The 12,949-nt window shown below is 34.9% G+C and overlaps 1 protein-coding gene across 22 annotated transcripts in view; it reads right to left on the reverse strand.

Moving 5' to 3' along the window:
* RIMS1 (regulating synaptic membrane exocytosis 1) overlaps positions 1-12,949 on the reverse strand; it is a 306,557-nt gene that overhangs the window by 178,506 nt on the left and 115,102 nt on the right. For 20 of the 22 annotated variants that reach the window (XR_011681892.1, XM_071444896.1, XM_071444890.1 and 17 more), the window contains exons 2-3: positions 12,046-12,259; positions 10,255-10,266 (exon numbers count right to left, since the gene is read on the reverse strand). Coding sequence is in view for 21 of the 22 variants with exons in the window: in XM_071444896.1 (XP_071300997.1) it covers positions 10,255-10,266; positions 12,046-12,259 (226 nt within the window). In the remaining variant the exon portion in view is untranslated. The remainder of the gene's footprint in view (positions 1-10,254; positions 10,267-12,045; positions 12,260-12,949) is intronic. The other 2 variants (XM_071444977.1, XM_071444802.1) reach the window with 1 other exon arrangement.

Genomic DNA, 12,949 nt, shown 5'->3' on the forward strand with positions numbered 1-12,949 from the left:
CTCCTGACCCATCCACAAAGGCAGTAAAATGAGTCCCTGAAATAGTCTAGAAAAGCAGGCTCCTTTACAGCTAAAAGGACTGATCCAAATAATCCTGAGGGGTAAAGCTGCCAGGCTGACAAAGGTCTTAAGAGCAGCTCACTGATGAACTTTCAACTGCCCTCTCTCTGTTTGTAGAAGATATTTGGTCAGGGAAGAAAAAAGTAACTTTGCTGATGCATACACAGCAAAGGTATGAGCTTTGATCACTTACCATATGTTGCAGAGAAAAAGTTACACTACCAGTATTAAAATCCCAGCAACATACAAAAATTTCTTCCAGCCATGACAACACAACCATCATTCCCATGCTCATCTATTTCCAGAGAGCCCTAGCAACATCTGCTCATCTCTATGATTAATCTGCATTTCTCAGTTACACTCAACTTTTCAGAATGCAGTATCTCAAACAACTGTCCCAAAATTCACCACTACAAAGTGTTTTTCTATGGGAGCCTGGTTTTTATGAACAAGTTAATAACAAATATAATAGATTATTGAGAAATTAACATTTAACTCCAAAGATTCCATAAACTTGTTGCATGTAAGTTACTTGTTTTAGCTGGAATACTGAAACTGCACAGTACATGATTAAACTTCAGTCTAAATAACGCACAGCTTTTTGGAAACCTCAATCTGGATTAAAAAAATTATTGGGTTTTATCTGGTCTTTACAGAAATTCAGATTACATTTTGTCCAGATTTTCATTTAATCTCTGACCAGTCATTAAACAACTGGTAAGAGATACTTTGTATCATTTTATAATCACAGTTTGGGGGAGAGATTTAATTTATCTCTGTAGGAAGGCTGATTTGCAGATGGGTCCTTATATTAAAGGAATTTGAATAAACTCACAAAATATTACAGAAACTTTGTCTATAGATTTCCTTGCTTGAAATATGGACTTCTATCTTCATTTATGCTTAATAAAACCATGTACCTAGGTATATGTATGACAAACTATCCTACATCCTCTCTAACTGCAGCACTGAAGATGTATAGACAGAAAGTATCTATCCCTTAAGTAAAATTAAAAAATGCTCCAGAAGGCAAAATATATAAAAACATAGAAGTATCTTTTATCTAGGACATTACATGGCTAAAAATACACTGAATTTTAATCCTGGATGAGGATTAAGGCTATTTATGATAAAAAGAGAAACAGCAAGAGAGCACAGCTTACATTTAGCCCTCATAATTTCTTTGTTCTCTTGAATTTTTTTCAGCTACTTGTTGATTTCTCATAAGGCATAATAGGTCAAAAATCTTACCAAATCTCTCTTTGCAGTAAGATCTCTTTCTGGCTAAAATACCCCTAGTTTTGTGGTGCCAGAATAGCCCAGGAATTCAGTTTACTAAATTTAGTTCTAGTTAGCATTCCTATGTTATTTTATAACTACTAAAACCAAACAATTTTGCCTCAGCAGTGTACATAGCTATGAACATTTTAAATATTAGGAGTCATACTTAGTCCTAGCCCCCACAGATCACATTAAAAATCCCATCACATAGAAGAATCTTGCATGAATGAGGACTACAATGATTGAAACTGAAAGACACAAATTCCAAGAAATAAAATGATCAAATAAAGAATTCATTGGGCTTAAGGGGCACACACTGGGCTGTCAAATCAGCCTGAGCTCTAATGAGTGCACTCTCACATGCCTGTAAGCTGGCAGCTGGTTTTTGTGTGACCACATGGAACAAGTGTATTCAGAGGCTGAACAAGGGGATTCAGTTAGTTTTGCCAAAAGCTCAAGTCTTTTAGGGAAGAATGATGCATGATTAGAAGACATCTTCCTTTTTATGGCGTCCTTTTACAAGACTTTTCACAGTTACCACAGCTGGGCACAGTTTGAAATAAGGGACATGATGCTGGATTGACTGTCTTCTAGCAATAAAATATACCCAAGTACATCTAGGAAACAGATCACTGCTGGAAAAACTGAAGGTGCATTGCTCAGATAAAACCAAGTCCCACCAGGTGCTGCCACAGGCCTGCTAGCTCTGACTGAGCTCTGCTTGGACATCAGCAGTCAGCTCTGCTGGTGCACCATATCTCCTCAGGCATCCCACAGAAGAACACACTTCTTCAAGTCTCCTGAGCCTAAACACATCCCTGGACATCTGCATGTTTGCTACTCTGTTCTCCCTCAATGGTTTTGAGGGAGGGACAAAAAGAAAAGAAAAAAAAAGAAAAGGAAAAGGAAAAGAAAAAGGAAAAGAAAAGGAAAATAAAAAGTATCTGCAGTCTCTAAAACTGAGCTTTAATTGGAGTATCAACCAGAAGAGATATCAAGGCTTCTTTTTTCTGGGTGAATTACATTAAAGTTTAGATGGTGTGAAATATTTGCCTGCCTGGTTTGTCTCTGTAAAGTGATCCCTTCTATTTAGCCCTCCACAGCAAGGAGGGCTTCCAGATAATATTTTTCTACACTTCCAGATTATTTTTTTTGCACCGCAACTTCAACTGCAAATGACAAAACACAAACCCACCTCTCTTGGTTTGCCAATAGATGGCAAATTGTTATGGGGCCCTCCATCCAGAAATAGATGTGTTAATTTTGGATGCATTTACCTGAAGCATTCAAAAAATAGCTCAAAATTATGGCATTCAGGGTTCTGTCTGACAGATGCCTCCTTCACTGACAGGCCACCTCTGACATGAACAAATGCTGGGTGAGTATATTAACTGTCTGATTCTACACAAGTACACACATTTTATCACAGTCAACAGTAATAATGGCATTTTTACTTCATTTCTATCTTCTCAGCACTGCACACTACAAATTTATTTCCAGTGATCAGACCTGCCATACAGAAGCACATTGGAAAAGTGGGTTATATCCAGACTTACCCCACTCTCATGCAGATGGACTCCCCAGGATTCCCCACTGCCCTCCACTAACATTGCAGACCACCAGTTTCAAAGAGCTGTAAATCTACCCAATGAAATGACCTTATTCCATAAAATGTTGATATAATAAATACATGCAGAGAAACTAGGCATGTACAAATCAAATTCACCTGTACCAGTCACAGTCTCTGGATTAGTCACTAATTTCATCACCAAGATGATTGATTTCTTTATAAGCTGAAAAAAGATAGTTTGTAGTACAACTAAGGCAGCTAAATATTATAGGAAATCACATTCTTAAAATTTAAGTTTTTAAGAAAATTGAGATACTTTTTTTAGATCTTCTTTATTAAGATAGTGTATTTGCTTCTTAGTTCTGTATTCCATAGCAAAAAAAAAAAAAAAAAAAAAAAAAACCAAAAACAAACATATTTATTATATGTGGTATATAGAGATCTCTAATCTCTTCTATGATTTCTGCAGTGCCAACAAGTAACAAATTATTCCATTACAGAAATGAAGATAACAGAAATATAGTAAATACACATTACCTTGCAAATAAAATTTTTTGTTTAATTTGAAATGCAATAGGGCAAACTGAATTCAGAATGAACAATTGCAAATTTGATGTGGCAATGAAAATGCCAGTGGAGTTTTGGATTTTAAGACACCATAAAGGCAATAGTCCAATAGTAATAGTAGTGAGATTGGATTTGACGTTAGCAAGAGGTAACAATAAATTCAAAGCAATCCATATAATTAATTAAAGGACTTGAAAAAATAGGACATTGTGGAAAATTAACACAATTAAATGTGCATAATACACGGAAAGGATAGTTTGAAATAAGGGACATGATGCTGGATGCAAGAACAGTTCCAAATAGTTATAGTGATCTCACAGCTGAAACTGCAGCTTGCTGTCTACAGGTTTTGCAGGGATTTAAGGCTGAGTTTGGCTTCTACTGATTGTAACATTACTGGAAACACATTGAAGTAAAGAAGAACTGGAGGATTCATAAACAGATTCCTGAAGTGACTATGCTTTGAAAATTATCATCTACACAGACCAAGCTAAACAGACATCCTACCTGTAGCTAACCAACCCTATTCCCAAAAATCTGGAAAAATACATAAACCTGAAATATTTACTGTATAGTCCTTAAATATTTATAAGACTTAGTATTTATGAGAATGTTAATAATGATTCAGCAATAATGATTTGTTCATAAGAATAAAGCCCTCATTAAAGAAGAAATGCTCCATTCAAAATTAGGATTTTAATTTCATGTATCATTATTATTACAGCTATCTACATTATTGATGGCACAATTGCAAGCAAAAGGTGATCAAATACTATTAATGCATTTCCAATCAATCACAATTATTAACTATAACCAGCAAGATGTAGAAAGAAGATTTTATTTTATGCATATAAAGATACAATTTTAGCAATTTTTAATTTATTTTTATTTTTTTCCTCCTGATTTTATAAAATTGTACACATATTCTGACTAGTCAGAGATTATCAGAATTGTGTCTGGTTTAAACTGTTCATTTTTTCCTTTTACCTTACACCAGATATGCATACATTATCATATTAAATCTATAAGGTCATACTTGTTCATTTTCAACCCTGTATTCACTGGATAGACAAGGATCAAAATCTACTATAAAGTTACAGTCTACAGGATCATATTGATTATATTAAGGTATATGAACACATATACCTTTCTCATTACTTTGTGTTACACCACTAGTATTTTCTTTCATTATCCTCTTTCTTCTTAAGGTGCACTGCATTAAAAAAATCTCAGATTTCAATTGTTATAACTTGATTAATTTGCCTGTGGTTTTTAAATATATCTGCAGTTGAAACTAATTAACTGAAATTATCTTCCTTTACACAAGACCTTGAAATCTCATCTCTTTACTTACAGATATTTAGGTCATAGATGAATCATATTTGACAAGAGGTGAATAAAAATATTTCTATATTGTGGTATTTTCTAAAACCAGTACTTATTAGAAAAGTGCAATAAAATCATTTCAGCCAAGATCTAAATACTAACTCAAAGTATACTTCTGGACAAAAACACAAAAAGAAAAATAATTTCAAAATTTTGTAATCTGTCTTGGTAGTGAAACTGACCCAAGTCAGGTAGCAAGATGTTCTTCTTCAATATTTACAGCACTGTATCCCATCTGGAAAAGCAGCTTTTATCACAATGGAGTTCAACATTGATCTCCCACACCTCAGATAGTAACTGAGCCAGCAGGATACACAATATTTTTGGGAGAACTACTGGAAGGCTCTCCTGCTCCTCAGCTTTATATCATCAACTAAATTGAACCAAACAGAATATGAGATCATGAGTGTTAAAATGATAAAAATACTACATTGAAAGAAATTAAAAGCTCAACATTGATTTGGTAGCTTTGGTGTTTCTTTCTCTCTGAATGCTGAAAAAAATCATCATAGCGTTAGTGTTCTCTCTAAAGGATTCTGTAAAATTCTGAAATTCATTTGTCCAAAGCTGTAAGTCACAGAATTATTCCCTAACAGAACTTAAGGAGATTTTGGATAAGCCTATAATGTGTATATTTACAATAAGCAAATAAGTAACAAAAATGACATGAAATCTTTGAGTTTTCCACTGTTCACTGTGCAAGTCAAAAGACACATGAATATGCCAAGCTGGAACAACCAAGTTCCCTTAGCACTGGGGCATTGGATCAGATGACCTCCGGAGGCTCCCCCCAGCCTCAATCCTTCTGAGATTCTGTGACTGCTATGGCACATCATCTCTTTCTGTCCAGATAAATGGGCACATAAATAATAACTCCTCAGGTGATTTAAATACCTTGAATCGCTAACAGATTTCAAAGGTCAAAAATTTGGGTTGCCCTGTACTTCCTGTATTAGGCTATGTAGTAGGATGCACATATATGGTATGCATGTACATTCACTTATGAAAAATCTGTACAATATATGCTTATACATACATATACTCAGCAAACTTGGTGAAGAACAAGCTAATTTTAAGGATTTCCCTAGAAATTTTATACACTCGTATTTGTTTGAAAGCAAATTAACTTCCCACAAGCAGAGGACAATGATCCCTCCCCCCTTACTTGAAATAGAATTCCTCAATTTCTTGCTGGCCTTTGTTTGTTTTTTCCCTGCTAGAAACAGCAGTTCTAGGGAGGCATTACTGAAAAGCAGTGCTTCTTTCATGATGCATATAAACCCCATATCTTTTGCAAACAAATTATGTTGAATGCTACAGAGAGAAAATGCATCTGCTATCAATTTCAAATTTGCTATGTAATTTACGTCCTTCTGTTGGATTTTTCTGTTTTGTTCTACAGCTCTGTTAGTCAGAGCATACAGAAATTAGTCTCTTAATGGACAATTTGACCTAGGAGTTCTGTTCAAGAGATATAAAAAAAAATCCTGACAATCCAGACATTTTGTTCTGACAATATTACCAACTTCTGTTAAAGCATTAGTACACAGCTGAATTGCATGGCATATGTAGTCAAGTTGGTAAGGCTTAAATTAGCAAGCCGTTATGTAAGCAAATTTTAAGCATAATTTAAAGGAACTAAATTACAAACTCCCTGAAAAAGCCACCTGACATACAATTAAGCAAATGTTTCCAAGTTGTCTTTCTTTCCAAGTATAAATCACTGACATTATACTAAAATGAAAACAATCTCAGTGAAAGCCAGATCAGAAATAGGACTCTCTTCTGCACTGATTACCAGCATTGTTTTCTGCAACCACATACTACTAAGTTCAGGGACATAAATTCTCATATATTTCTAATGTATTTTATATCCGGATTTCCCACCAGTTGTCCTTTACATATGAAAATAGAAAAAAGAGAAAGCAAACTGCTCTATTCTGCAAAGCACAGGAAAATTGTAACAACATTTACTTTTAACATTTGCTCCTTATTTTTTTCATTTGAAATTTGATAAAATATAGTAATCCTAATGAAACCTCTACAATGGTAGACTGATTGCTATGGATAATTATATAGCTTAATCTGGAACATGGATCTTCCACCTAATTCTGTCAATGTCATACATATTTTACTTAGTTCAATACACCCTCAGCACCTCACGAAATATCTGAATTTTGATCCAAAGAAACTACATTTGCTCATTCATTTTTGTACCCTATACTGTATCTCCTCTTCTATAAGGAGAAAGAAACACGGATCAGGTGATCACAAAGGCAATACGTATTTTTGCATTACCTAACCAAATACTGTGAAAAAGTTTTGCAGGAATGAGGAAAGAAAAAAAGTTGTATTTTCAGTCATTTTTCTGCTTTAAAAGGTTGTGCTACCATGGCAGGGAAGAACAGAGAAAGCAGTGGCAGCCAGGCCATCAGGACGACTGAGGTTGGGCCCTTCCCACCCCTTACCAAACCATGGACAGCTACTAGTTGGACATTTTCCTGACTTTTCCACTGCCCTAAAATATTTCCAAAATATAATCAAAATATTTCACATCACAGGGGAGAATGAATGGAACAGAGGGAAGTAACTTAAACCCACTACCATTTTGGCAATTAAAATCTTGGTGTACGGAACATAATTAAAAAGATTCAAAATGGAAGTGTAGGCCCTCTATAAAGAACTAAAACCACCTAGGATATTCTGCCAAAATAGAAGTGTCAGCTTTCTCTCAAAGAAAAAAAAAACCTACCTGACTTCCTTCTGAAATCTTATCTCACATAAAATTGAATTAAACCCATTAAATGTGGTCTGCCTGCAACTAACTCAGGTCAGAAGTACAAAGAGCTAACCAATACTCAAAAAACATGAAAGAACTTCAGAAACATATTTGAGTATGCATTTTGACATTTTAGAACAAGAATAATTGAAATTCATGTAACTCATCAGTCACTAGAGTATGCCAGTTATTGCCAATTAATTTTGGAAGTGTAATGGATTCATTTCTTGATCAGCCTAGGATGCCTACTAACTCTCACTACAAGGTGTTTTGGGATGTTCTTTATGATTTTAAATTAGGAGAGAACATATTAAGTCCTGCTATATATATTTGAAAAAATCTTTAAGAAATATTTGGCACTTACTTGAAAAGGTCAAGAACAGCTTCAAAGCATTACATTTTAAAAATATTTAGCCACAATCAAGAGCTGCAAGGACCTCTTCGGGACCTTGTACATTGCCCTACAGCCACAAGCAACCACATCACATAAATCCTTTCCTAACCTTATTAAATTTAGCCTTTAAAGTTTTATTGGGCTCGTTTTCTTTCCAATAAGCCACATGAAATAAATTCTCAAGGCTTTAATGCTTGTAAACATCTTTTTTCAAGCCAGGAGTGTTTAGGACCAAGTTGTACATATTTGGTCTCATGTATTCACTGTCCTCTATTCTTATGTTTAAATTTTCTGCATTTCTACAGATCAATTCCATACTTTCAGGTATCAACTCTAATTGCTTTAGGTCTTGTCCCCTTAATCTCCCCAGCCTCCTCTCACATGAGCAGCTCTCCATTTCCAGGATCATCCTCTGATTGACTTTCTTTGTGTCCGTCACAGTTTGTGTTTGTAAAAGATGGGTAATGCATGGGAAACAACATCCCAGGTGAGGGATCATTAATTCTCCAGTGGTACAGGAAACACCTGAATCAAGGTTAACATTTGACTTTTCCTGAGCTGACGCTTTGGTAATTCACACTTCAGCATCCTTGCCAAACAATGCACTCTTAACTTGAAGAAACTTGGTGCATGTGTTTTGTATCAATATAATTTATTGTGGTAAAAAATTCGTGTGGACACTAAGGGATAAACACATTTTAAAAGTTTTTACTGACATGAAACTTGCCATATGTAATTAGTCAGGAACGTTGAGCCATTGAAAATAATTAAGAAATAATATTTTTCTCATGTTGCTCTATTTTAATTATACCAATTGTTCTAAAACATGCTATTTTTAGGTATGTATTAATATTTTGAAATTAATTAATTCTATATATTACATTAACTTTTAGAGAGAGGCACTGCTAAAGCAATGGTACTTTAAAGAAGTGATCCCCATGTTTTTCACATATTCAGGACTAGTTATTACCATTAACTTTTCAGCTGTTAAAGAGAAGTAGCTCAGCTTTATCACACCGTATAGAATTTATTTTCACACATTACTATTATGGCATTTTCTTGGCATGTGGAAGACTGGGGTTCAACACCTAAACTAACCTAAACCTTTAGAAAAACCTAAACAAAGACAAGTGCAAATGTATTTAATTGAATTTAGGACAATCCACACAAGTCAGATTTGTTTTCAGAATATATCTTCAGCGTAGCTCTAATACTAACATATTATAAACCTACTGCAATGCTCAAATGTGATAGAAATAATTTTCTCTGGAAATTTTAACAATACTTAATTTCAGGTTACAGGTGTGCTAGTATTTAAATGGGGGCAAAACACATAACACCATATTGCAAGCATAACTCAACAAAGAACACATCAAAAGCTACACTGAATTGTAAATAATTTACACTTGTTTCAGCTGAGGTACCAGAAAAGCTACCTAATTGCCATACTTAGTACTCCAATTAAAAATCTGGAGTACTACCTTTTGCAGAACTGCCTCAGAAAGGGTGGCAAATGCAGGTGCACTGTTCTGGTCAGGTACTGCCACACCTGATGCCATGCACAGGGTGCAGAGATGAACAGAGAACTGCCCTCACCTATTTGAGACAAGGCACAGGCAATACTGGGGAATACACCTGTGCTTGATCCTAAAAGTTCTGCAGATTTTTGAAATTATAACTATGCATTCAAAAAGGATTCACTCCACCTTGCTCAAATACTTATGGTCCAGTTTGTTTGCCTATATGTATTATTCAAAATGTCAATCAAAAAGCTGATTTGACAAGAATTCCCTGAGTTTCTGCTGCAGCTAGAAGTGAAACACAGCAAACCATGTAAAACAGTGTAAATTAGATTTCCTGAAGCTGATGGAAGGACCTTTCATGCAAAAAGTCAAAACTGTTAACTAAAGATGTATTTATGAAATAAAATTTTATTACACTTTATTGGCTCCTCTACTTTTTAGCCTATAAGTAATTCTCAGTTCTCAATTTCTTTTGTTGTCATAACTTGGACAACAGTCTTGGGTTTCCTTGCTGAGCTGTCTTTAAGGCCTATGTTCAGCTAAGGGACGTGCAGGGCCTGGGTGTCAGGATTCCTGTTTTTTCCCCCTCCCCTGTGGGTGATTATGAAATTTCAGTTCAGTTTTTCACATTAATATGTATCCCAGTTAACTAACAACATTATAACAATAAATTATAAAAAGCATGGATTCTAACCACTTTGTCCTCCTTTGGGAAAGCATCCAAGGAAGCAGAATAAAAAGAGAAAAGAAAAAAAGAAGAGATAAAGAATAAAATAGGCAAGTATTATTAGACAGATTTCAAAGAAATGCAATTCCAATAACTCTCTACGAAGAGACAAAACCACAAAATTAAGAAAAAAAGAGCTTTAAATAAAAAGATGACATTACTGCATATGTTGAAAACATGTTTTCGCACCCTGACCCACAGAAGCATAAACAATATAAGAAACAAAATGCAAGTTACAAATGAAATGACACTCTTCCATTTCTGTGGCTTGAAATAGGGGGTGAAAAATGGTTAAATTATATTTTCTTTTTTTTTTTCTGAATAAAGTGAAGCTGTATCACATGCACTCATTAATAGAATAATGTGATACATCAAAGTAAACCATATTTTCAGAGACTTGCTCTGATGACACCATCTACAGGTGACACAATGCAATGCATCTATTTTTACTAATACATGCACATTTTCATTCAGTTCACCTACATAGTTCTCATCAGCATATGAATTTAATTTAATTGAGACTCACAGGTACATCGAGGCTATGGAAAATCTCTAAAATAACAATGAAATGCATCTTTTTGAGGAGTCATTTTTGCTTTACATCAAATTTCAGAAGGCCTATTCAGCTGATGTCCATCTTAAAGAAAGTGAAAAGGCCACAAACTCGTTCCCTTGTGAACATGATTATCTGCTATACAATCTGTGTTCACTTTTAGGTGAATTTGTGCTGATACCAAGAGCACCTATAAATTTACCCTACAAAAGCCTGGCATCTTAAAGCCACACAAGAAAGTTGCCTCATCTCATGACAGAAAATAAAACTGTTCATGTAATAAAAAGAAATGTGTAAAATTTATAACATTTTATTTTAAATTATTTATAAAATCATTTTGTATCAATTATATAGATATTATATAAAATTATACATATAGATAACATAAATTATATAAAATATTTTAAAACATTTTAAAATTCATAAAGTTTTGTAACACACCATAGTTCTTGATGACCAGCCAAAAATAATCGCTGGATAACAGTATTCCAAATTTAGATCCTACTGCTCCTGTATGAGAGAGTATTCAGAGGCTTGGAAGGGACTGACTGACCAGAGGGTACTCTTGGATAATGTTTGGTTTTGTGGAAAGCTGCTGCAGCTAACTCATGCAGATCAGAGGGAGAACCATTCATTTCACTTACCTGAAAGTAGGATGCTTAATCCAGACTAATCTGAAGTTTTATTCTTTAAATAAATTTTAAATAAATTGGCATAACACTTTTCCTGTGCCAGGAAAAGTGGTTGTTTTTTGGTTTTTTTAAACCAAAAAAATTGACTGACTTCATGTAAAAGCAATCTATAAATGTTTATGACAAGCTCTATGAAAATAAAAATGCAATATTAAATAAGGCCCCAATAAGAATTTAATAATGTGGAGTTGTACCTGAGCAAAAGGGTTTCTTCTTTTATTCTATGAAAAACAAGTACATTTTCTACAAGCTTTCACTCCACAGAACTGGACACTATTATTCTTTTGCTTTAATTAACTCTGTGACTCCCAAGTACCTTGGCAGTCATTAGATACATTTGTTTTACTTGTATGATTTTACACTGATTTACGTGTATGATACACACATCATAATGAAGCAATGAATGAAACACTTAAGTAAAATGAAGCATGAAATGCCAAACTTAACGTGAACAATCTGCAGCATGGCAATGTCAGGAGGCTTTTCCTTAAGAGCATACATCAGAAGACTTACATTGTTTGATCGCAGAGAGACACGACCTCCACATCGAGCACAGAACTTGGTCCGGCAATAAGAGCACAAATGGCCACAACCATCTGCAAACTTTGTTTTATGACAGATTCCACATGTTGGAGCATCATCCTTGTGCTCTCCCTGGTAACGGCGGGCTTCTTCCCCTATCTTTCTTACTTGCTCTTTATAGCTTTCAAATTGTTGATGCAACCTCCTGCATAGATGAGAAAAAAGTTTATATAGCACGAATAGGAGGAAAGATTACTACCCTGTATTTCTTTCAGTTTGCAACTCCACCTAATATTCTGGGCCTGTTCACAATACTACGTGTACCTCATATCAAATACACACTCCACATGGAAGACTGTATAGGGCAATCTAAAGGAAAAAAAAAATAGACATCTTTATTCTTGAAGGCTTACTTCAAAGATTACAAACAAATCATTTCACTTGACCAGAAATTGGTCCAAATGCACATACTGAACAATTCCTCATTATAGATATTCCAGCTTAGCTGTAGGAGTATATAGAAGCATTAGCAGGTGCAGAGGTTCCTAAGATGAAGACTGGTGATGAAAGAAGCAGCACTTCTCCCCAGCTGCCCCAAACAACAAACACCCTGACCCTATGCCCACCATCTGGAGAAGCATGCTGCTACACAACAGACTCACCTCCTAAACACAGCTCAAAAAGACCTGAGCCAGCCTAAGGAGATTCCAGAAGGGCAAAACTTGGTCTTTGCTCCGTGCTATGTAGAACCCAAGCTTTTCCAGATGTTGCTTCAAATCTACATCTCCATGGATAATGTTTAAAAATCATGAGCAATTACACAGATTATGAATAGAAAGAGGCAATCTTGAGTTTAATAAATGGAAACAGTAGGTGTGTTGTCTATAGAGGTCTT

This window comes from Agelaius tricolor, unplaced genomic scaffold (genome assembly GCF_023055355.1).
Source record: "Agelaius tricolor isolate 1412-34295 unplaced genomic scaffold, bAgeTri1.0.p SCAF_1, whole genome shotgun sequence".
NCBI classification, from domain to species: Eukaryota; Metazoa; Chordata; class Aves; order Passeriformes; family Icteridae; genus Agelaius; species Agelaius tricolor.